The 23,237-nt window shown below is 48.3% G+C and overlaps 1 protein-coding gene across 1 annotated transcript in view; it reads right to left on the bottom strand.

Moving 5' to 3' along the window:
• Nucleotides 1–352: 352 nt before the first annotated feature.
• The window catches only part of evlb (Enah/Vasp-like b), a 23,963-nt gene continuing 1,078 nt past the window's right edge, over nucleotides 353–23,237 (bottom strand). Inside the window, exons 2-13 of the mRNA XM_047021800.1 lie at nucleotides 10,379–10,547; nucleotides 9,961–10,138; nucleotides 5,390–5,456; nucleotides 4,004–4,071; nucleotides 3,637–3,884; nucleotides 2,956–3,059; nucleotides 2,774–2,813; nucleotides 2,405–2,456; nucleotides 2,214–2,274; nucleotides 1,808–1,868; nucleotides 1,664–1,721; nucleotides 353–1,281 (exon numbers count right to left, since the gene is read on the bottom strand). Of these exons, the coding sequence (XP_046877756.1) occupies nucleotides 1,244–1,281; nucleotides 1,664–1,721; nucleotides 1,808–1,868; nucleotides 2,214–2,274; nucleotides 2,405–2,456; nucleotides 2,774–2,813; nucleotides 2,956–3,059; nucleotides 3,637–3,884; nucleotides 4,004–4,071; nucleotides 5,390–5,456; nucleotides 9,961–10,138; nucleotides 10,379–10,547 (1,144 nt within the window). The 3' untranslated portion in view covers nucleotides 353–1,243. The remainder of the gene's footprint in view (nucleotides 1,282–1,663; nucleotides 1,722–1,807; nucleotides 1,869–2,213; nucleotides 2,275–2,404; nucleotides 2,457–2,773; nucleotides 2,814–2,955; nucleotides 3,060–3,636; nucleotides 3,885–4,003; nucleotides 4,072–5,389; nucleotides 5,457–9,960; nucleotides 10,139–10,378; nucleotides 10,548–23,237) is intronic.

Genomic DNA, 23,237 nt, shown 5'->3' with positions numbered 1-23,237 from the left:
ACAGTCCAGAATCTTTAATAAAATGTTTGATTGCTGTCAAATCCAGCTGTGGTTCATGTATTCATTGAATAAAGGTACAAGTAAGTTTGTTAATGTCTATGGACGTTTCATTCACAATGTGAAAGCTAGAATTAACATCAATGTTGCCTACTTCACTAAAAGTCTAGTTCCGTTGATGCCTTTTCCAAACTGCCCGCCAGATGACGCCATCGGGCTCAACAAGAGATTTTCAGCAGACAAATTCAAATCACATACATTTACTAACGACATGCTCAATCAAAGAAACCGCTTCATTTATCCAAGACATTGTTCACAGTTTTATTTAAATTCATTTTTAACTTAGTGTGTAACTTTTTTTCCAAACCAGGAAGCACTTGGTCGTAAAAGGAAATAATAAAAGGAACAATACTTCACCATATCCTTGCAGCCAATAAACATTTTATTAACAACATCACAAATACTCTGGTGTATTAATGTTTTTGTTCATAAGATTGCAATATCCAAAGAGCAATAATTTTCCACCCTCAGGAAAAGGCCTGTCTTTAAAAATCTTTGTCAGTGATTACACAAACTACTGTGTTGGCGAAAAGGATACAAAACTCTTTAAAACATTTTGAGGTCAGATAACGAGAAATAAATGCATGAGCTTAAAATGGTATCTTAAAGAAAGAAACAAACAAAAAATTAAATAATAATTCCAATATAAAATACAAAAGGCTGACATAAAGTGATGTGCAATGATTATTATTATCATTATCATTAATATCATCATTATTATTAAATTATCATTACTATTGTCATCACTAAAACTACTACTACTTATATTCACACTTCAACATCTACAATAATAAAAATGATAGCAATAATAATGACAATAATTTATAACACAGACCAAAGTGGAAAAACCAAATCAAACTTGAAAAAAAGCCATATTATTTGAATTTCTTCCATTTTCTTCAAGATTGAAAAACTGGGCAAACCATGGACAGAGATAAAGAGAGAGAAAGAATGACAACAGAGAAATCAGTGCGAAAGTGTCCTCCGTCCAACTCTTCCTCTAAGAGGAAGGTTTAAGAGACGCCTCTGTCGTATCACAGCAACGTTACCATGTTGCTTCAGTATCACAGCAAAGTAGAATAAATAGATGTTTATAGTTTGGGCCTTTTTCTTCCTCTTCCGAACCACAGCGGTTGCTATGGAGACCATGGTTCCGACAGTTGGGTCACACGAGGGGTCAGAAAGACTATGTAGTGCTGATTCTACTGAGTTCATGTCTAATGGCTGAAAGAGACCAGACATGGGATAGAAGTGTTACTGGTCAGGGCATAAACCATAACTTTAATCTAACTTGCTATTACTTGCTAGTTGTTATTATTTTCATATATAATCAACAATATTCAACTTTTTTAAACGATGGCTTGGAGATGAAAGTTTAAGTAAAGTATCTACCCTCAGTCATATAAACTTGTAACCAAAACATTTTCCAGGGTTCCCTTTCTCTGTATTAGAACGGTTAGTGCCACCTAGTGGACAACAGATGTACAACATTGGCTATCTTACCAGCATTACCAGCCATACTCTAACACCATGCTAAAGGTCACTAGACAGAACTGTGAATGTAACACAGAAAGAAATAACATTCTTAGACGTATGTGGGACATACCATCAATGATCTCATCCTTCACCTTGTGCAATTCGCGTACAACTTCTTCCAAGATTTCCTGAGACGAGAGCACCGTTATAATCACAACTGTGCTTTTGGTTGTTATCAGCCGTAGTACACTGTTACTGTGGCCGTGAGCCTTACCTGTTTCATTCTGTCAAAGTCTAAGGCGTCTGTATCACTGTTGCTTCCCACTGGCCGTACCCTGCAAAGACAGGATCGTTAAACACAAGCTTTTACCCTCTTCGCTTTGCTTATTTGCCTTTAGTTTCCATCATGTGCGGCGACAGGGTCCTAAACAATGTGGTTCTGACTGATTGTGTGATGCTGGTTCAGATGGCTGAGCGGTTAAGGAATCGGGCTACCAATCAGAAGTTTGCCGGTTCGATTCCCAGCCATGCCAAATTACGTTGTGTTCCTACGTAAGGCACTTCACCCTACTCGCCTCGGGGGGAATGTCCCTGTACTTACTGTAAGTCGCTCTGGATAAGAGCGTGCTGCTAAATGACTAAATGTAAATGTGCAACTGGCTGCTCTGTCAGGTTGTCACCTTGATACCAGCGATGATCTCTCCGCAGAGTTGGCCCGGTCCCATGGCTTCTTCACTCCATCTACGTGGGGGCGGGGCGGGGAAGGGAAGACGACAGCCATTGGTCAGTTTCCCCTCTAATGCAGTGTCACCTGATACACTGCCACATCTCGTACTGAACTATGTTGTTTATGAATGGATGGACTGTTTACCTGTGGCGTTCTGTCCACCCCTGGTGATGGGTGAAGGGGAGTTGGGGTCATCCTGTGTATGGTAGACGGGGAACAAAACATCATCAGCACAATCATCATCATCTTCATCCTCATCCAAATGAATGAATGCATGCCTTTTATTGTCATTGCACATACAACACAATTAAATTGCACTCTTCCTGGGGGTGACTCATAGTATGACAGGACAATATAGTGTAAACCATGAATTAAGACATAAAAAGGAGACCTAAGCAATATGAACAAAGTAAATGATTCCAATCATCATAATATGTAAGAGTAGCTTTTAACATCTAATTCTATTGTCTACAGTCCATCCAGCTACAGTGACTGTCAGCTATGTGCTCTTACATTTAGGCTGTCCTCGGGCTTTTCTGAGGCTGCTTTCCTTCTGGGGGCAAGAAGAAGCCTCAAGTCAACAACAACAACAACATCCACATGACCCGTCATGTTTACCATCCATCCTGGATGCTATACACTGCTTGCCCAGAATGCTCTTGTCTGTTGTGGTCATTCTAACTCTATGCTCTGACCTTCGTGCCAGCAGGGCGTTCATCTCCTCCATCAGCCCTCCACTCCCTCCACTTGTTCGGTTGGCATCATTTTTGGCGCATGACCCTGATGAGTTGTCTTCAGACTGTCGGGGGAGAGGAGAGGAGAAGAGAGAGGTGAGGAGAGAGGAGAAGAGAGGATAGGAGAGGAGAAAGGAGGAGAGAGGAGAGGAGAGGAGAGGAGAGAGGAGAAGAGAGGAGAGGAGAAAGGAGGAGAGAGGAGAGAGAAGAGAGGAGAGGAGAAAGGAGGAGAGAGGAGAGAGGAGAGGAGAGAGGGATATAACATGTTGTGGTGAACCAGGTTGTGACAGACGTATCTTATTCGACTCAGGTGTACAAAGGAGGCAGTAATAGAGGTAGAAACATAATAGGGATAGAGACAGTAACAGGCAGTAGCAGAGACAGAGGCAGTAGAAAACAAAGAGGCAGAAGCAGAAAAAGAGGCAGTAACAGAGACAGAGGCAGTAAGAGAGACAGAGGCAGTAACAGAGACAGACACAAAGGCAGCAACAGAGACAGAGGCAGTAACAGAGACAGAGGCAGTAACAGAGACAGAGGCAGTAGCAGAGACAGAGGCAGTAACAGAGATAGAGGCAATAGCAGAGACAGAGGCAGTAACAGAGACAGAGGCAGTAACAGAGACAGAGAGGACATGTGTCTCACTCTTTGCACGCGGCGCAGTTTGGCACCGGCGATCATGGCGGCGAGTCCCGTTTGGGCGGGGGGTTCGTCCATCCCTCCTCCCATGGGGAGCGGCGGAGGCAGCGGGGGAGGAGGAGCCCCTGCCGTGGGGGGAGGGGGGCCCGGGGGAGGTGGAGGGGGAGGGGGGCCGCCTCCCATGGACATGGGGGGAGGCATCGGGGCCGGGGGAGCCACAGAGAGCACCGCGGGGTGGCCTGGGAAAGGAGACCCTGGGGAGAGGAGGGGACAGCCTGATGAGAACACGACTCCTGTGTGTCGTGCGTAGAGCAGGGTGGGCCGTGCGGCCGTGATGACGCTGGTAGACGTTCGAGGCGCAGGGTTTGTTCACCTGAGTTAGATGATCGTCGCTCTCTCTCCAGGTGTGCCTGCATCTGCTGCTGCTGTTCCATCATCTGCCTGCAGACACCACAAACAGTCCAGGCAGGCAGTCAGCCAGTTAGTCAGCTGGACCATCAGTGAGTCAGACAGGTAGTTGCAGCACGAGGTCTTACATGATCATGACATTGATGATCCTCCATTTCCCATTTCCTTTTTTTTTGTGCTCCTCTCCCCCCACCCCCTCCCTCCCACATTCCCTCTCCCCCCACCCCACCCCACACATTCCCTCTCCCCCTGTCCCCTCGTGTGTCTGATATGAGAAGCACATGTCAGAGCTCTGGGCAGTGAACATCAGGCAGCAGAGAGGAAGTGGAATTTTCCAGCTGTGTGTTGGATAGCAGATATGCTGAGCCAGCTCCCTGGAGCCTGATAGCAACAACACAGCAACACTGAAAGCTGCATGGCAACACTGCTGGACCACACACGACCACTGGGAGGCTCTCTACCCACAAGCGTTCCATAGTCCACGATCCCATCAAATATGTGTGTTTTTCATTTGGAGCTATGACTGTAACAACGTGACAAACAAATTCGGAAACCATATGGTACCTTATATCACATGCAGTCATCATCTGGTGTTAAGGTTAGCTTTAGCTACAGTCTCTCGCTCAAGAGGAACCACTCTGAAAGGCCGTCACAAAGTCTCCAACGTAATCTCCAGCACAAATCTGCTGCTACCATATACTATCTACAATAGCCAACATGATTTAGCAGAAATAACTGCTTCCTTCATTCCTGTATTATTACTATAGTCTCTCCCTGCTGTCTACCGTCTTAAGTTCTATTACTCTCCTGTCTCTATCTCTCTGTCTATGTCTGCCTCTCTTTCTCTCTCTATCTCTTTCTGTAGTCTCTCCCCCTCCCCTGCTCTCTCTTTCCCTCCCTCCCTCTATTTCTCTCTCCGTCTCCCCTCTCTGTCCCCCATCAGTTAATCCAGTGAGGAGACAGAGAGAAAACTAAGGGAGCAGAGAGAGAGAGAGAGAGAGAGAGAGAACAAAAAGAAAAGGTTGATGAGGACAGCTGGCTGGCTGGGGGGGGGGGGGGGGGGGTTACGTGGTCTACTGATGCTGTTTACAGCTCTGTGCTCTGCTGGGTACACCAAAATCACTCTGCTAATCCTCACAGTAGAGCCTGTTTAGGAAAAGGTCTGGGAATGTTTGAAGAAGGTTGAGGTATCTGTTTTCATCTGCTGTGTGGTGCTGCGGCTCCATGCTGCTGGTGTGATGGCTGATCAGCGAGTGCTCTGTGGGTGTTCTGTGGGTGTTTTGTGGGCGTTCTGTGGGCGTTCTGTGGGTGTTCTGTGGGCGTTCTGTGGGCATTCTGTGTGTAGTTTTACCTGGCTCTCTGAACCTCCATCTCGTCTGTGGTTGGGCCATTTTGGACTTGGCGCTGGACTGCTGGGCCTATGGGAGACGAGAGAGGAAGAGGAATAGTGTTGATCACAATTTGCGTCACTGAAGACCGTAAGCACATACATGCACATCAAAGCACACGCAAACACACAAACGTACTCACACACACACACACACACACACACACACACACACACACTGTTCAGTGTCATCAGATATCCAGCTCACCTGACAGGCGAGAGGTGTGGAGCCCATGTCCTCCCCCATCTCTCTCTCTCTCACACACACACACACACAGACACACGCACACACACAGTAACACAACCTTTGCTCCTGAATATGGGCTCGGGGACTTGAGAACTTGATACGTGCATATCTCAAGTCTATCTGTAGTGTGCGGCCAGGCTTATCATAAGAACTTTCTGGAGTTTCTCCTGAAGCCACCGCTATGCTAGCCTTTCTCAGAGGCTTGAGAGCAAGGTTCACGGTTGCCGTGGGTGATGGACAGGTCTTAAAGTGAGACAGAGGAAATACCAGGGGTTTGTGATTACAGAGAGAGAGAGAGAGAGAGAGAGAGCGAGAGAGAGAGTAAGGGGGGGGAGAGAGACAGAGAGAGTGACAGCTACTTCCCTAACATCTCCTGGAGGGTCAGGGGTCACAGACAGAACAGCAGCTTAATGACGGAACGGGAGCAGCTCTCAGTAGCTCCTCAGAGCCACAGGAAACCAGCCATGGCCTTCAGTACCCAATACTGCTTTAGGATACACGTGAACAGAGACGATGTGAACACAGAGATTTAATTTCTGGTGTCAATCACAACCCTCAGAATTTGACTGCGAGCTAATAATATGGCAGGCCTGTGCCTGCTGGTTCTCTGGAAATGCCAGAGGAGTTCAGTTCAGGAATACTGAGGACAGCTTCACAGGAAAGCTGGCTCTTTCTTGTGAGTCTCTTACTCACTTCTTCCTCAGCAGAGTTCATAGGTCACAGGCACTCTCTCTTATGATATTCTCTGTTGATTAGAATCTTTTGAGGCGACAACATGGCAACAAACTACTTGTTCTGGAGAATGTGAACAGCTGCGATTGGTTGAGTTACAACCTTCTAAAATAAAACCACAACCACAAGAAGCTGACTCACGATCCCACACACTATCACCTCATCCCTTATTGATAAAGACGCACACACACACACACACATACACGCACGCACGCACTCCAGTCCGACAAATTATCTCTCCTGTTCAGTCTCTCACACACACTTCTCATGTGTGAGGTATGACCTATAGACAGTTACAGGAAAGTACAGTTACAAACACAGAGCTACATTACATTGGTGGTTCCCACTGTGGTGTAGTAAGTATGGTTTCAAACATCAGGGTAGGAAAGATAGGGCCAACTTTGAGGCTGTCACACATAACATGCACCTTAAGCTTAGCGATGACTTCATACAATATCAATAGCAACCTACCACAAAAAGCAAAATGGCCACTATCAACTACACCCTGCTACAAATGTATATATCTCAACTCTTTACGAAAGGCATAAGAAACAAATCCAACCGAATCAACCAAACAAGTCATCCATCCAACTTCCTCAGACAACACAGTTTGCACAAACACCAAGAACACCCAGGGCCCTGCCAACACCAGCTCGCCTTCGGACAATAACACACCCAGAACACGTCCAGCAGCGCTGAACACTCCCTCACACACTCACACACACACACACACACACACACACACACACACACACACACAGAGCCATCTCAGTCTCAGCAGACTGGTTGGCCCAGGCAGGGTGGTGGTACCTACAGGACATGTTGATGAAGAAGAACCGACCGTGGCAGAAACAGAAGCACTGACAGATCCACTCTCTGCTGACCATAGCTAGCCTTCAGCCTCCTGCCCTTCATCCTCCTCCTCATGTTCCTCCTCCTCCATGTCCTCTCTCTCCTCCTCCTCACCCCTCCTACCTCACCTGTCAGAGCACCCTCCCCTCCCTCCCTCCCTTCCTCCCCCAGCTTAGATGTCACCCCACCCTCCCCCCCAGGTAACTCACACCTCGTGCAGCAGCCCTGAAGCGAGTGCCTGCTTAATCATTCACGAAGACAGTCCTATTCCAGAGGCCTGTTCCTCCAGACCACCAGGGGATTGGCTGGTGGTGGGGGGGGATACAAGTTACCTTGGTGGTTCGAGCCTTAATGAGGATAGGAGAAGGGTAGACTACCAGGGCAGTAGAGGCTGGGGCAGCAGAGGCCGGGGGAGTAGAGTCTAGGGCTGAGGCAGGTAGCTGTGATGCTGCTCTGCTATCAGATGAGCCTCTGTGTTCTCTGCTGGAGTTATCAAGCTGATGAAGAGCTGCTCTCTAACAGGGACCCTGTGGAACACTTCTCCATGACTCCTTTTAATTAGGCACTGATGAAGGAAGTGTTTTGTCAGTCTCATCATTAACGGAGTGACTGAGTTCAGTTGAGTTCTGGCTTTTATAAGAATTAGTAATCGTCAGATAGGAGAGAGAGTTTAGCAAACACCTCAACACTCGACATAAACATGGCCTGTTCAGACCCAGTGGTACTAGAAAGTCTTTCAGAGGCAGGAAGGTCAGAGGACGGTGTTTACAGTAAATACAGATAAGAAAGATCAAACCAGTAGGTGTTTGTTATTATAGAACTGTGTCTGCCATCAAGACTGAATATATGAGCAAATGATAAGGTCATTATTAAAAATGACCAATCATCGATGATTGTGACATAGGAAATCCCATTTCTTCCACAGCTCCCAGAATGCAGTGCAGGAGTAAAACCCTCCTCTCATGATCTCTGTCTGTGTGTGTGTGTGTGTGTGTGTGTGTGGGGGGGGTGTATGTGTGTGATTTAGTGGGTGTGTAGAGGTGAAACTAAGGTTGCAGGGAAGCTAAAATGGGTCAGATTGCTGAGCGGTTAGGGAGTCGGGCTATTAATCAGAAGGTTGTTGGTTCGATTCCTGGCCATGCAAAATGACGTTGTGTCCTTGGGCAAGGCACTTCACCCTACTTGCCTCGGGGAGAATGTCCCTGTACTTACTGTAAGTCGCTCTGGATAAGAGCATCTGCTAAATGACTCAATGTAAAACAAAGACAGGCTTTTCGCCTCCACAGCAGAAGAGGATGTGTCTTTCCCCTTTTTCCCTGACGACATCATCCATCATCCGCTGGGGCCAATCACACAGTCCTTCTTCGGGCACCACCCCTGATACAGTCTGACCTGATGTCCAGCGGTTTGTTGTAGGAGAGCTCCATGAACAGTGCCGCCATCTTTCGTGGCACGGTAGGCTAGCTCGTGTTTGGTGTGGACGCCAACGGGAAAGACGTAAACATAAACAATGCCAATCTATTTCCAGATCATGTGATTGGCTAGACATCAGACCGGGCTATGTCCTTCACCACCAACACCGTACACTAACAATGTCTAGCTGCGTCTAGGCTACAGCAGCAGGGGTTTCCAGCAGGTGGCGCTGTGTCCAAGAAGGTGTGACACCACTACTCCCCCAAGGGCCCTTCGACACCAGAGTCTAAACAACAGCAGAGTGGCACATGATATAAGTGGATGCAGCTGGAGAGAAAGTCCTGTGTGCTGAGACGAAAGAGGCCTGAACCTGGGCTGGAAGTCCCAGTGGGTGAAGGGGCAACATGTCAGAGAGAAACCCACAGGAGAGACAAGAGATCTGGATGACAACCGACAACCGGCCCCCAACCAAACCCTGCACTCTGACAGACTAAAACCCCTCAAAGACAAATGCTCTTTTCCTGCCCTGGTTCCAAGCTTGGCAAGAGGAGCCCGCTACCCCATCACTGGAATGACTGGATTTACTGTGTATCAACTGGGGCTTTGCTCTGACCTGTTTGTCCGGGTTAGACACGCTACAATCTGCCCCCTACTCTGCCTTCAGGGCTCCCAGCTGGGGGGGGGGGGGGGGAGGCGGCAGGACTAGGACCCCCTCAGCACCCAGGAGAGGAGCCCCACCCAGGGGGTCTGCAGGCCGAGTGGGGTCAGCAAGAGAGCCATGAGGAGCACTGGGTTTCACTCAAGGAGTTCGGTGTGTTTGTGTGAGCATGTGTATGTGTGTATGTGTGTGTATGCAGTTTGTGTGGGTGTGTGTCTATGCAGTGTGTGGGTGTGTGTGTGAGCCACACAGCTTCATTAGTGGTGTTTAGTGGTTGTAATCTCCTCTCTCTGCTCTGAGATACCCTGCTCCGTCTGCTAGCCTCCACACACACTTCGTCTCATGAGCATCTTACCAGCAGGAAGGTCTTATTCTGGACTGCTGCCATCCCTCCAGGGGGAAGTGCAGCTGCAGAAACAGCCTTCTCATTTGGGGACAGTTTGATGGTCAGAATGAAGGTGTGTGGAATGGATGGAAGCTGGTAAAACCTTTACTGTTTTACTCTACAGAAAACAGTTTACGTCAATATCGTCACTGATAGTTTGTCAACACACACACACACACACACACACACATGCTCCTCTCACCCCTGACACACACACACACACACACGCACACCACACGTGCACACACCTCCGTCCTGGGTGCTGAGCACGTTGAGGGCAAAGAGCATGGCGTTAGAGAAGGTGGTAGCCTCCTCCTTGCTGGCGAAGTTGAGGCCGTAGACCTGGCGCGCGTCACGCCACTGGTGGAAGGTGGGCGTGGCCTGGTTATACTTCAGACCCTTCACTATGGAGTAGTTGATGACCACCTGGGGCAGGGACAGAGGGAGGGAGGGAGGGAGGGAGGGAGGGAGGGAGGGGGAGGGAAAGGTAGAGAGAGATGGACAAAAGGACAGCCAGAGGAACAGAGTGAGGGAGAGAGGCAAAATACTCAAAAGTCAGGACTTTCAGCCTCTATCCCTTGTAATGTTGACTCCCTTCTTCCTCCTCCAGGAGCCATGTCCTGCTGTGATAGGCTGACAGCGCTGGCGGTGACCTCTGACCCCTACCTGCTGATCCTGCAGCTTGACCCCCACGACCCGGAAGGTGTTGTTGGCAGTGTTGTGGTAGATGTTGATTCTGCTGAAGCCTTGCTGGCCTGGCTTGATGGGAACCCACTTCTTACTGGTGTCATCATACACCATGACAGAGGCTCGAGCCTGGCAGACACTCTGCTCACTGTGGGAGGAGGGGGGAGGGGGGAGGGGAGAGAGGGGGGGGAGGGGGGAGGGGAGAGAGAGGGGGGAGGGGGGAGGGGGAGAGAGAGGGGGGGAGGGAGGGAGAGAAGGGGGAAGGGAGGGGGAGGGAGAGAAGGAGGGACGGGGGAGGAGAGAGAGAATGCGAGAGCGGGGAGAGAGGAGGGAGAGAGAGGGGGGAGGGGGGGAGGGGAGAGAGAGAGGGGGGAGGGGGGAGGGAGAGAAGGGGGAAGGGAGGGGGAGGGAGAGAAAGAGGGACGGGGGGAGGAGAGAGAGAATCCGAGAGTGGGGAGAGAGGAGAGGAGAGAGACAGAGAGAGAGGGAGGGGGGAAGGTTGATTAGTTAAGTGTTTGGCATGGAGGCGTATAGACAGGACTGTTGGAACATAAACAACACCAGATGTTGCCATTTCCAGATCATGTGATTGATTGGACATCTGAAGGGCTCTCCTAAGATGTAAAAGACCTAAATACCCCCGCAAGAGTTGAACCCAGGGTTACAAGCCACTGTCACATTAACAGCCTAATCCAAACCTAACCAAGCACAGCGCCAGCATCTGCTGATGTACTAAATGAATGTGGATTGAGCAGAGTGTGTGTGTGTGAGTGTGTGTGTGAATGTGTGTGTGTGTGTGACCCTCAGCATTGAGCCTGCTTCCACCTGCATTTATTACAGCCACTAAACTCCCTCCAGTGACCTTCACCCTACCACACACACACACACACACACACACTAATGGGGACAATGTTTATTCCAAGTAAAAAAATGGTTGTGTGACATTTTGAAGGTGAGGTCACAAATGCAGAGTCAACCAAAAGTCCTGGTGGAAGGAGGAGAGGAAGAGGGACAGAAGGAGAAAGGGGAGAGGAAGAGCAGAGGGTGAAATAGTTGGGCTCAGAAATGACAATAACAAGAAGTGGCCCATCTGTGTCCTGTCCTTATCGCCAAGCAGCTCTAATTAGAGGAGCAGCCCCTGAGGCTGAGAGACAGAGACAGAGACAGAGAGAGAGAGAGACGAGAGAAGAGAGAGAGAGAGAGAGAGAGAGAGAGCAGAGAGAGAGACAGAGAGAGAGAGAGAGAGAGAGAGAGAGAGAGAGAGAAGAGAGAGAGAGAGAGAGAGAGAGAGAGAGAGAGAGAGAGACAGAGACAGAGAGAGAGACAGAGAGAGAGACAGAGAGAGAGACAGAGACAGAGAGAGAGACAGAGAGAGAGAGAGAGAGAGAGAGACAGAGAGAGAGAGAGAGAGACAAAGAGAGAGAGACAGAGAGAGACAGAGAGAGAGAGAGACAGAGACAGAGACAGAGAGAGAGAGAGAGAGAGAGAGACAGAGAGAGAGAGACAGAGAGAGACAGAGAGAGAGAGACGAGAGAGAGAGAGAGAGAGACAGACAGAGACAGAGAGAGAGTAGAAAGGATGATACTAGATGACAGGGGGATAAAAGCATAGCTAGGTAGAAACACCGAGATAAGAGAGAAAGATGGCTGCTTGAGATGCAGAGAAGAGAGAGAGCGGGGGAGGGGTCTGGAGGTCCAGCCAGTCTCTGCTCACACATGAAAATACATGATGAAGGGTTAGGGTTAGGGTTAGGATTAGGGTTAGGATTAGGGTTAGGGCATGAAGGCAATTTAGAGGCACGACTATTTTCCACCTTTTGGGACGATAAAGATAATATCTTAACTTCTGCAGCTGTAAATATCATTCATATCAGAGCGGTTTCCAGAGACCAGCCAGACAACACTCATCTACAGACTAGTCAAAGTAATAACAATAGCATCTGAAGAATCAAATAAACAGTACACCCTAACACACACACACACTCACAGTAGCTATGCTTAAACACTGCCACATGTCTGACAGAACCTCAGATATAAATAGCCTTTAATAATTTGGGGCTGAGAGTGGTGCTATACACGTTGCATTAGATCTTAACAGGCTTTAGATTTGGTGGAGCAGCAGAGCACTGAGCTGTTTAATTTATTTTCTCTAACTTGTCGTCTGAGTTAATTTTTAACGGGAGTTCTTGGCAATAGGAGGGAAATGTCGGAGAACCCCACAAGTATGAATAAATGAGAACCTTTCGAGAGAACTTGAACTAGATGGAAGGGCGGGAGAGGAAGACAGTGAGAGAGGTAGAGATGGAGAGGAGAGGTAGAGGAGAGGGACAGGTAGATAAGGAGCGAGAGGAGAGCGAAAGAGAGGCATCTAACAAACTCACTGACAGTTATGTGCCACACTCTTTGAAAAATTAACAACAGCTCTTCAGGACATGAATAAGTCAGATGTTGAGTTCACCTTGACAGGATGGACACACACACACAGTGTGAATGTGGATCAGACACACACACACACAAACACTTTTTGTCCTGCCCATAGGAAATAGGGATAGATGGGCATAAAACTGAAACGTAAAATTCTCATTTCTAGATCTTTCTACATGACTGTGTTGAGCTAAGTGTGGGTCTGTTGGTCCTGTCTGCAGCAGTAGTGGGCTAGCATGTCTGCTTCTTCACCCTGGCTCAGCATCACTACCTCTGACAGCACACACACACACACAAACACTCATACCCACTCACACACACACAACATGCGCAAGCACATCGATTATTCATCCCTCCTGAAGCTAATGTTGATGTGCGCCCCCAGATGCACCCATACCCTCTTCTGCTTCAGACGAGTCCTCCATCAGCTGTCCCAGCCTTCTGCTCCACACCTACCCCTGCACATCTTAGCTCCTCAGCTTAGGACTCGGGAAAACTGCTTTCCTTCTGCTGTAAGTCTCTGACGTTTGAGTCTCTTCATCCACTTGGGCTTTTGCCACTCCTTTACGCTGTCTCCCCCCTCTCCTTCTCCCCCCCCCCCCTCCTCTCTCTCCTCTCTCTCTCTCTCTCTCTCTCTCCCTCTCCCTCTCTCTCTCTCTCTCTCTCTCCCTCTCCCTCTCTCTCCCTCACAGTTCCACAGATGACACAGGAAGAGTCTCCCTCAGGGACCTGGGGTCATCACAGGGTTAATGGAACGTTAACTCAACAGTTTTATGCCTCTATCTCTCTCCCTTTCTACGTAATCCTTTACTCTCTCTCTCTCTCTCTCTCTCTCTCTCTCTCTCTCTCTCTCTCTCTCTCTCTCTCTCTCTCTCTCTCTCTCTGTGTCTCTAAACCATCTTCCCCTCTCTCGCAACCCTCCATCTTTAACTCTTCAGTTTCTCTCTGCCCTCCACTCCCATCCCATCGCTCACTCCTGTCGTTCTTCTGACATCTCTCCTTCCCTTCCTCCTCCCTCCAGTGTACAGCCCTCTGTACCTAGTACCCCATCGGACCATACTGGCCATGCTGTGTGGTCATCAGAGAAACCAAACACACATACTGCTTGGAGCTGACAGCCTCAAGATGAAAGTGCAGTGGCACATGTAGACAGCTTCTATCTTCACGCTTCCAGGTGCCTGGATGGGAGAATCATCCTTAAAGCTTCACACTAACCAACACTGTCACACGACTGATCTCCCGGAACTATTTCTGCTTCACTGTCATCTCCGGGAGCTAAATATACCTGCTTATCATTACTGATCACAGATGCAAAACCATGGTCTGTCAACACAGAGACACGCTACTCAACGTGCTCACACCTGCATGGCACACACACACACACACCTCGTACGGAAGCCAGAGTAACACCAACACCGATGATAATCAATCACCAAGGATAATCGGTGAAGGTGCTGAAGCCACCTGCAGCCACAGAAGTGCTGCAGGAGATCCAGGATCAGAGCTGAAGATCCACAACTTCCATACAGGTGCAGAACTGTTTAGTTCTGCATCTCAGACACTTTTTTGCTCAGGCAGGCTCTGTGTTTCTACCTAGCTTGTGCCCTCCACAGTGTCTCTGCTTCTCAGTACGCACAGCTCACCGTGGGTCTGACAACAGCCCCAAGACAGTCCTGCACTGTTTCATGTCCAGACTGCACACACACACATCCACATGCATGTATACAAAGAGCGCTTGGACAGTACACACACACACACACACATACAGACACTGTGGACATCTCCAGGAGAATCAGGTCAGTAACAGCTGTAGGGGATCTGGAACCGCTGCGGTTCCTGCGTCTTTAAAAACACCCTGGTGGTCTCACACACATTCACTCCTGTGCTAGTGTGCGGTGTGCTTGTCTATGTGCTTAGGTGTATACGTTAGCATGTGTGCGGTGTGCTTGTCTATGTGCTTAGGTGTATACATTAGCATGTGTGCGGTGTGCTTGTCTATGTGCTTAGGTGTATACATTAGCATGTGTGCGGTGTGCTTGCGTGCGTGATAGTGAACCTGAGTCAAGCAAAACATGAGCAGCACACAGGACTAGGCCCAGTGTGTCTTCAGGGAGAGATGTGATCTGAAAACAGGGAGAAGCCTGGGTGGGTAAAGGTTCAACAAACAGATATGTAACTGACGTCAGACCCCATTATACAGCGAGTTCTGGTCATTTACTGGGAGATAAAAGTGCCTTCAACTAATTTGATGGATTAGCGTGCAGAGTTATCTTTCCTGAGTCCAGCATGCGTTGTGTCTGTGTGTGGCCTATGGCAGATGCAGGGTTATGTTTGTCTGAGTGTGTGTGTGTGTGTGGGGGGGGGGGGGGCAGCATTCTACGTGAGCAGAAGGAGGAATGTACTGTAGGTGAATGGGTTGTAAACCATCCCATGGTGAGCAGGTCACTAGAGAGACCCAGCTGAGCTGACTCTGTGTAATGGCCTGGTTTAGACCTGAGATGAGCCTGTCCCTCCAGCGGCCAGACACACACACAGACTGACAGGGACATTGATACTGACAGAGCACTGTTATAGCACGCTCTGGTGAGTCATCAAAAAGGCCCTCTGTTATCTCAGTGTCACCATGTTATTAATCTCCCTGTTATTCAATATGTGACAAACTGTTAAGTGCAATGCCTATAAATCAAAGGTAACACAAGACACACACACAGAGAAATACACAGACGAGGGCGCGCACACACACACAGACACAAACGCACCTCTTTCATTAGGTTCTCTATGCTGATGTACGATGTATGGCAGAGCAGAGTAATGGCTGCCACTGATTTCTGCCACCAGAACCAGGGAGAGAGTGTTTGAGTGTGTGAGTGTGCGTGAGTGTGTGTGAGTTTTGCTGCATGGGTGAATACTCCAGGGACCACCTTTCTCTTTCTAACTTCATCTCTCCTCCGTCACACTCAATCAGAAAAGGCACACACGAAACATGATGACGCACATTTGCAAAGCGGATGATTCTCCTCCGAAGTCGGCACTTCTCATCAACAGCCTCTCCTTCCCCTCAGCCTCAACACCATCCCAGGGGAGAGCCCAGCCCAGAGAGGTACTTTATGCCGGGCTCTATACAGCTGGTGGTGAAGCACTCGGGGAATGAGCTTGTTTCCCTGTACAGACACAGAAGCTAGCTTACTTCTAACTAGAAGCTAACACGCGTGCTAGCTTCTTCTATCTTCTAGCTAGCTAGCTAGTTAGCATGCTTCTATGCAGACGCGGTGAAGTGTGGCTGGTTCCTATTAGGGAACCGCAGTGTTTCCCTTAACATTGATTTATTTGTGGCGCGCAACCACAGTTATTTATATTCTTTCAGCTTGAATGTTTTGTGTGGAATTGTTGAGATCTGAATTTCACCATTCGAATTTGAGCAGCCTGAATTTGTCCAGTGCAAATTTCAGAAGCTTGAATTTTTTTGGGGGGGAATTTTTGGGATCAGAATTTCACTTCTTGGCAAGACAAAGTAGGCCTGCCCTGATATGCACCCCCCATGTAATGTCTGTTCTGTATATCCCAGCATCAAATGATTCCTACAGTACATCGAGGGGACTAGTATGAGTAACCAGAGTAAGTTTCATGCATGTGGCACTTTCCTAATTAGAGTTAGCAGGGGGTGCACTTCTTGGTAAGACACAACACAGCCCTGCCCTGAAATGCACCCCCCATGTAATTTCTGTTCCGTATATGCCAGCATCAAATGATTCTCATCGGTTCCAGGCCTGCTCTGGCTGCAGCCTTCGTCTGCTCCTTGATAGCAGAGGAAGCCTCAGGGAGAGGGGCCGACAAAACACGTCTTTGTGTTCGCCAGCCAGCTGCTCAAAGTGAACCGCCAAAAAAACAGAGCCCTCGCTGGCAGGACAACCAGCACCACAAATGTCTTTTAGCTCTGCTACAAAATTCTGTCCGTGATCCAGAACACAAGAACAGGAATTGTTTTTTTTGCCTGAGATGTTTGCTTACGGACGCCAGCCAAAGGAGCTGCATAATGACAACGTGTCTCTGTGCACTGCATCAAACATCAAAGTAGCAGAAAGCAGAACAGCTGATAGCTGAAACATTTATAACCGTGGCCCACATTTATGATGAGATTAAGGATCTTTGTAAGCTCGGCTTTAATAGACAATGTGATAAACAGCTTAATGGACACATCTGACAACAGGGGCAATAACCTTAATGACTCAAGCCTTGCTCTCTCTGTAATGTGGTAGTGGGTCAAGGTTGGGTATAAACCCTGGTCTGAGATCAGTTTAGTACATTGTCTTCTAATAGTTCAGCTATATGGTTTATAAAGTGTACGGATCTGTGAAAACAGATGTGCATGTGTGTGTTACGTCTGTGTGTGTTAGATCGCCCTGTTGTTGAAATCTGTGGGTTTGACAGGATGCGTGTGTGTGTGTGCACGCCAATGAAAATATCACTCTGAAAGTCTACTGAAACATGGCACTGCACCGTGAAAATTATGAGTCAGGCTGTTTTTGGAAGCCAGTTATATAAGCAGCTTTCTTGCTTGCGTATTTGAGGTTTGGTGAAGGGAGGGGGAGGAAGAGGAAAGATATAAATATGATCTCCTTCGACAGAAGACATACAAACTTTTGCATTTTTTTATACATGTCCTAAAATAACTCAAATTAGGATAGTGTTCCTACAACGCTTGCTTCCTTACAAATGGTTTGGATTAGAGCCAAATCTAGACGTCCTGTTTTCCTGCAGACTAGAATGCTGTAGGAGTGTGTTTGTGTCTGGCCCAGTGCATTTGTGTAAAGTCTGGAAATGTAGTGTTTGTGTTCCTAGGGTGTTTGAAGTCTCAAGTTGTGAATTTGGATGTGTGTGAGTGTACCATTTGTGCTTGTGTGTGTAAGAGAGAAATCTACAGGGAATATATGTTTTTATAATAATAAAATCTAGTATGTCTCAGGAATACTGTCTATACTGTGTTTGGTTGTGTCTGTGTAAAAGATGGAACAGAAAGAGCCAGGAGACCACGATACTACCCACACAGACACACACACACACACGTTCATTCAAACACACTTATGCCCAGACTCCGCTGCAGACTGCGGAGACCACGCAAGAGCACGCTAATTTGTTGGCATGACAACTGGAGTGGAATATTCGCTTTGGCCTAGAAAAATATCACTGAGGAGGGAAAGATGAATGAGCAGTGTGATATAAATAAAAAACCCATGAAAGCCAGGGTCTTTCAGAGGGCCGGATCTTTAATTACAGCCCCCTGTCTTGAAGCTCCCACTGTAGCAAGGAGGGAGGGGGGGGGGAGGTCGGCAGGATGGAGAATGGGAGTAAAGTGTCACAATCGCTGCTCATTACCCAGCTTTTACAGCCCCCACTGTGTGCCGCGAGATGGGACAGCCCTGTTGGCTTGGTGGCAGACCTTGACCACATGTTTATCTCCCTGGCCTTTGTCTACGACGGCTGTCGTCTCTGCTCCAGGTCTTCTCTTGTTCTCAGACTACCCGGGCTGGGAAACACAGTGAATGGAGGTTGACAGCAACGGGAGCTGCAGTGTAGAAAGCCGAGTCCTGGGATCGTAAACCTCTTCGAATTGATTTACAGCTTCCCCGCAGATGATAACAGAAAGCATTTAAGAGTTTCCCCCAGCTATGCAACACACTGAGAAGCAGAAAGATGGAGGATGAGTGAGTTTCAAGGGGAACAGAACCTGTGGACAATCCACGGTTTACTGTGGCGCGAAAGAGAGCTGGAGAACTCTTCAACTGAGATTTCTTGAACGAGGACAAACTGACGTTCAGAATAGTTGCGTGGTCAACTCCATGGGTTCCTGCGGGATTCAACTCAGCTAAAAGAACAGAACCCAGAATGACCAGGAGTCATGTTGTCATCAGCATGTGGAGGTACGTACAGCATCATCTTCGTAAGACTGTCATGCCAGTGCCAACATGTAGCATCATAGAAATCCTCAGAGACGCGCTAATCTGCACAGTCAGCTCGTTCTCTCTGCTGTGTCGTCAGCTCTGGCCTCGGTCCAAACATCCTCACACATCCCCCTGAGGGAAGACACCACACACCTGGCAGCATGGAGGAGCCCCTACAGGTCTGTGGGTTGATTTTAAGACAAGAAAGGAGGGAGAAAAGTGGACTATAACTCAGAGATATTCGGTTGTAGTGGGGATTTAAACGCTAGGCCACCCTCTCGTCAATAGACAGTCTGGTAAATCCCTAGAAGTGAGAGCTGTTGAAAGAGTAGCACAGTGTGGGATCAGCCCGGGCCAGATGAACACAAGCAGCTCTTCCTTCAGCAGAACTGTACTCTTTTCACTGTCATGGATGAACTGAAAACGACATTGTTCAAAAGAGGAAAAAAGTGCATGAACTGAAGGACTTTGAACCAACCTTATAAAGGCCAGGCGCTGTACGCAGAGACAGACAGACATTCCTGCTCTGCTGCCTTGCTGAGCTGATCTGTTCTTAATGAGTGTTTGTTCACTGGAATGTTTCACAAAGAGAGAGCCTGGGGCTGTGTCTACATCGACCTGAAACAGCAGTTAGGCTTCAAAACACATTAGAGAACCTAACAACGGTGGTATTGGTGTGTGTACAGTAAGTGTGTGTGTGTGTGTACGATAAGTGTGTGTGTGGATCGATCAGTCAACCCCGGAAGCTCAGCATGAGTTGACCAATCAAACACAAGAGCAAAGGCGCTCAGACTCCATACTGAGAAAGAAAAAGAGAGGGGGGGGCGAGGGAAAAAGAAAGAGAAAGAAAGGGGGGAGGGGAAGAGAGGGGGGAGAGAGAGAAGGGGAAAGAAAGAGAGAGAGGGAGAGAGTGCGTGAGAGAGAGAAGGTGTTGTGCCTGAGGGGGGGGTTTAAAAATGCATGGGTCTCCATTTGGTGGAGGTGAAACCCAGGGGCAGGAGGAACAGTAGGGAGGGGTGATCGCACGCTGTCCAGAGAAAGCTGCTTTCTCTCTGGGAGAGAGAGAGAGAGAGAGAGAGAGACAGAGAGAGAGATACCAGACGACCTGCCCTGCGGCCCACTCTCTCCCGATGATGCCATTTAACGATGATTTAACTGGAGTCAGTAACCATGGCGAGGAACCCACACACTTTACACAGCAATGTTTACATTTGATCTATGTTACTTTCAAGGCCATTAATGTAAGCGGTCTCTCTACTAGGGAGGCACAACAATGCCTGCACGTAAACCTTCTCAGAGAGTTCCCCTGGACTCCCCTGCCTCTCTGACCCCACCGTCCATCACCCAGCCTACAACACTGATGCTAAACAGACCAAACTGGCTAACAGCGTCAATTATTTACCTTAAAACGACTACATCATGTTTCTGATATGTCACGGCTGCAAGGGGTAATATTCTACATGTTTTACTCATTCGGAAATTGTGCCCCATCTGAACGCTTATTCTTTTGGGTCAACTAAATGAATTTAATTACATTTAAATGAAGGAAATTGAATTGAAAATGTCAAAGACACATCTTACCATGTTGTAAAGGACATCATTCATAACTACAACATTCTAGATTGTGTTCTGTGATATATAACATTGGCTGAGTCTCTTTCACCTTCTAGAAGAGAACAGCTACATTGTTCTGTTTTCTCCGCCCACAAATATGACCCTTTGAGCTCATCATACAGACAGACACGACAGGACATAATCCCCAAGTAATAATGTACTGTAGTGTACAGTAGGATTTAGGTGTGGGGGTCCAACAGTGTGTCAAGACAAAGCCTGAGCTGTGGAGACCAGGGTTCTGGACATCTGTCTGTGGATGATTTGGGAGGGAAGGGGGGACAGTTTATTCACATAGAATCAGATGACCTTCATATCTGAGGAGAGGTTTAAAGAGGGAGGGTGTTGGGTCTAGGAAAAAAGGAGCATCTTTTCTCCCTCTCTGTGTCTTGACAGAGTACCCGTGTCCCACTGACTCACACACACACACACACACCACACACCAACACACACGCGCCGTAAAAGGTTAGGTTTTCTCTCCTGGTGTTCATAGGAATAGGGAGAGGGAGAGACACACTGTGTGTTCGCTCCCATGGCGTTGTCTGAGGCCGGTCGTCATGGTAACCTGGCTTCAGACCGGGATGCACAGCCTCCGTCGCCATGGAACCCAGGCAGGCGCACAAATCCCACAATCCCTCACAAAGGCTTGTCTAAGGAGTGTTCCGCCCTTACCCCTCAACCATCTTCAGAACTGTATTTAGTACTGGAGGGCCTACCCACCAAACTCCCGTGTCTCCCTCCATATCCCTGCCTCCCAGTTTCTCTTCCCTTCCTCCATCCTCTCTTCTGCTTACTCTTGTCTTTCTCACCATCCCCCTCTCTCCTCCAGCCTCACTCATGTCAACCCCCCCCCTCTCTCTCTCCCGATGTGTTCAGCCTCTCCCACTTCCCTCTCTCCTACTCTGGCTGTTATACCTTTCTCCCCCTCCCTCCCTCCCCTCCCTCCCTCCCTCCCTCCCTCCCTCCCTCCCTCCCTCCCTCCCTCCCCTCCCTCCCTCCCTCCATCCCTCCCCATCTCCCTCCCTGTGCTAATAACCTCTGTATTGATTCTGTTTTACAGTAATTGTTCCAAGGTAGCCTTCTGATATGAATCTCGATTCTAAATCTCTGTGGCTACTGTCACACACAAACACCCACATATATATACACACAAACTAGTGGGATGGTACAATGACCAATGTGTCTGTTTATAGACAAGGAGACACTGAGACACAACACAGTCAGTTCATTTGCATTCATTCACTCTTAATCTCTGAGAGACTGTGTGTGTGCTACCCAACTACAGTGTTTCAGCTGGTGTTAAGGACTGACGATTGCATAAGATCCCCTTTATGAAACGTTAACACAAGGCGGGGGAATGATCTCCTGAAAATAAAGCTTATTTAAAAAACGCTTTCATCTCTTCAAAGTGCCCTTCAGTCGAGTGCTACAAACAAGTAGTTAGTTTTGTTTGAGTGAACAAAACTAACTACTGGTGTTTGTTGTTTACAAACTAGATTCAAGATGAAAAAGGTTGTCTATCATGTAATGATCAAAAATTGTCTTGACTTGTCTTGACTTACATAACTAAATAAGAACAAGTGTTCAAAGCTGCATTAAAAAGCAGTGACATGTGACTTCTGTCCTAGCCTTCCTACTGTGACTCCTGGACCTTCTCTCCAGTCTCAGATAATGACACACTATCAAACCCTGTCCTCTGATAATGACACACTATCAAACCCCTGTCCTCTGATAATGACACACTATCAAACCCTGTCCTCTGATAATGACACACTATCAAACCCTGTCCTCTGATAGTGACACACTATCAAACCCTGTCTTCTGATAATGACACACTATCAAACCCTGTCCTCTGATAGTGACACACTATCAAACCCTGTCCTCTGATAATGACACCACTATCAAACCCTGTCCTCTGATAATGACACACTATCAAACCCTGTCCTCTGATAGTGACACACTATCAAACCCTGTCTTCTGATAATGACACACTATCAAACCCTGTCCTCTGATAGTGACATGCTATCAAACCCTGTCCCTCTGATAGTGACACACTATCAAACCCTGTCCTCTGATAGTGACACACTATCAAACCCTGTCCTCTGATAGTGACATGCTATCAAACCCTGTCCTCTGATAGTGACACACTATCAAACCCTGTCCTCTGATAGTGACATGCTATAAAACCCTGTCCTCTGATAGTGACACGCTATCAAACCCTGTCCTCTGATAGTGACACGCTATCAAACCCTGTCCTCTGGCCCTGGCTGCTCCACAAGCTGCTTACCACGACACAACCAGAGGACGACCACAGGAGAGTCTATTAAAGCTGCTCTAATCAGAGCAGTGAGAGGATCTCACACGCCAGCTCACGCTAGCATCTGAAACCATGGAGGGGGAAATGGATGGAGGGAGAGATGAGAGGATGGATTGACAGAGGGGGTAAACAGACGGATGAGGGGGACAGTTGGGACAGGTGGTGCGTTCAGGCAGAAGGGACAGACGTGGTGATGTACGCAACACGCCCTGCCATGTCTGCTCGCAAAGACAAAAGATGAACAGAAGACCCTTCTGAGCATGCTCCACTCCACCCTCTGCAACCATGACAACAGCGTCGACCATGTCGGGGAAGCTGCGAGGCAGTCGGGGAGCAGGGAGCATTTCAGAGAGGAGGAGGAGAGGGCGGGTGATTCGGGTGGAGGAAGAGGAAGAAAGGGGCAGGCGGGCGGGGCGGGCGGCGCGAGAACAAAAGAGCCACAGAGGAGAGTGGTGCTCCTTCAGACCCGGGCAGACAGGACACAACGCTGACAGTGTCATCCTCCCAGCAGGCCTGGCAGGCTTCCTGTCCCTGGCAGGGTCGAGGGG

Source organism: Hypomesus transpacificus, chromosome 6 (assembly GCF_021917145.1).
Source record: "Hypomesus transpacificus isolate Combined female chromosome 6, fHypTra1, whole genome shotgun sequence".
Classification (NCBI taxonomy): Eukaryota; Metazoa; Chordata; class Actinopteri; order Osmeriformes; family Osmeridae; genus Hypomesus; species Hypomesus transpacificus.
Note: the sequence above shows the minus strand (reverse complement) of the source record. Positions and strands in the feature narration are given on the sequence as shown.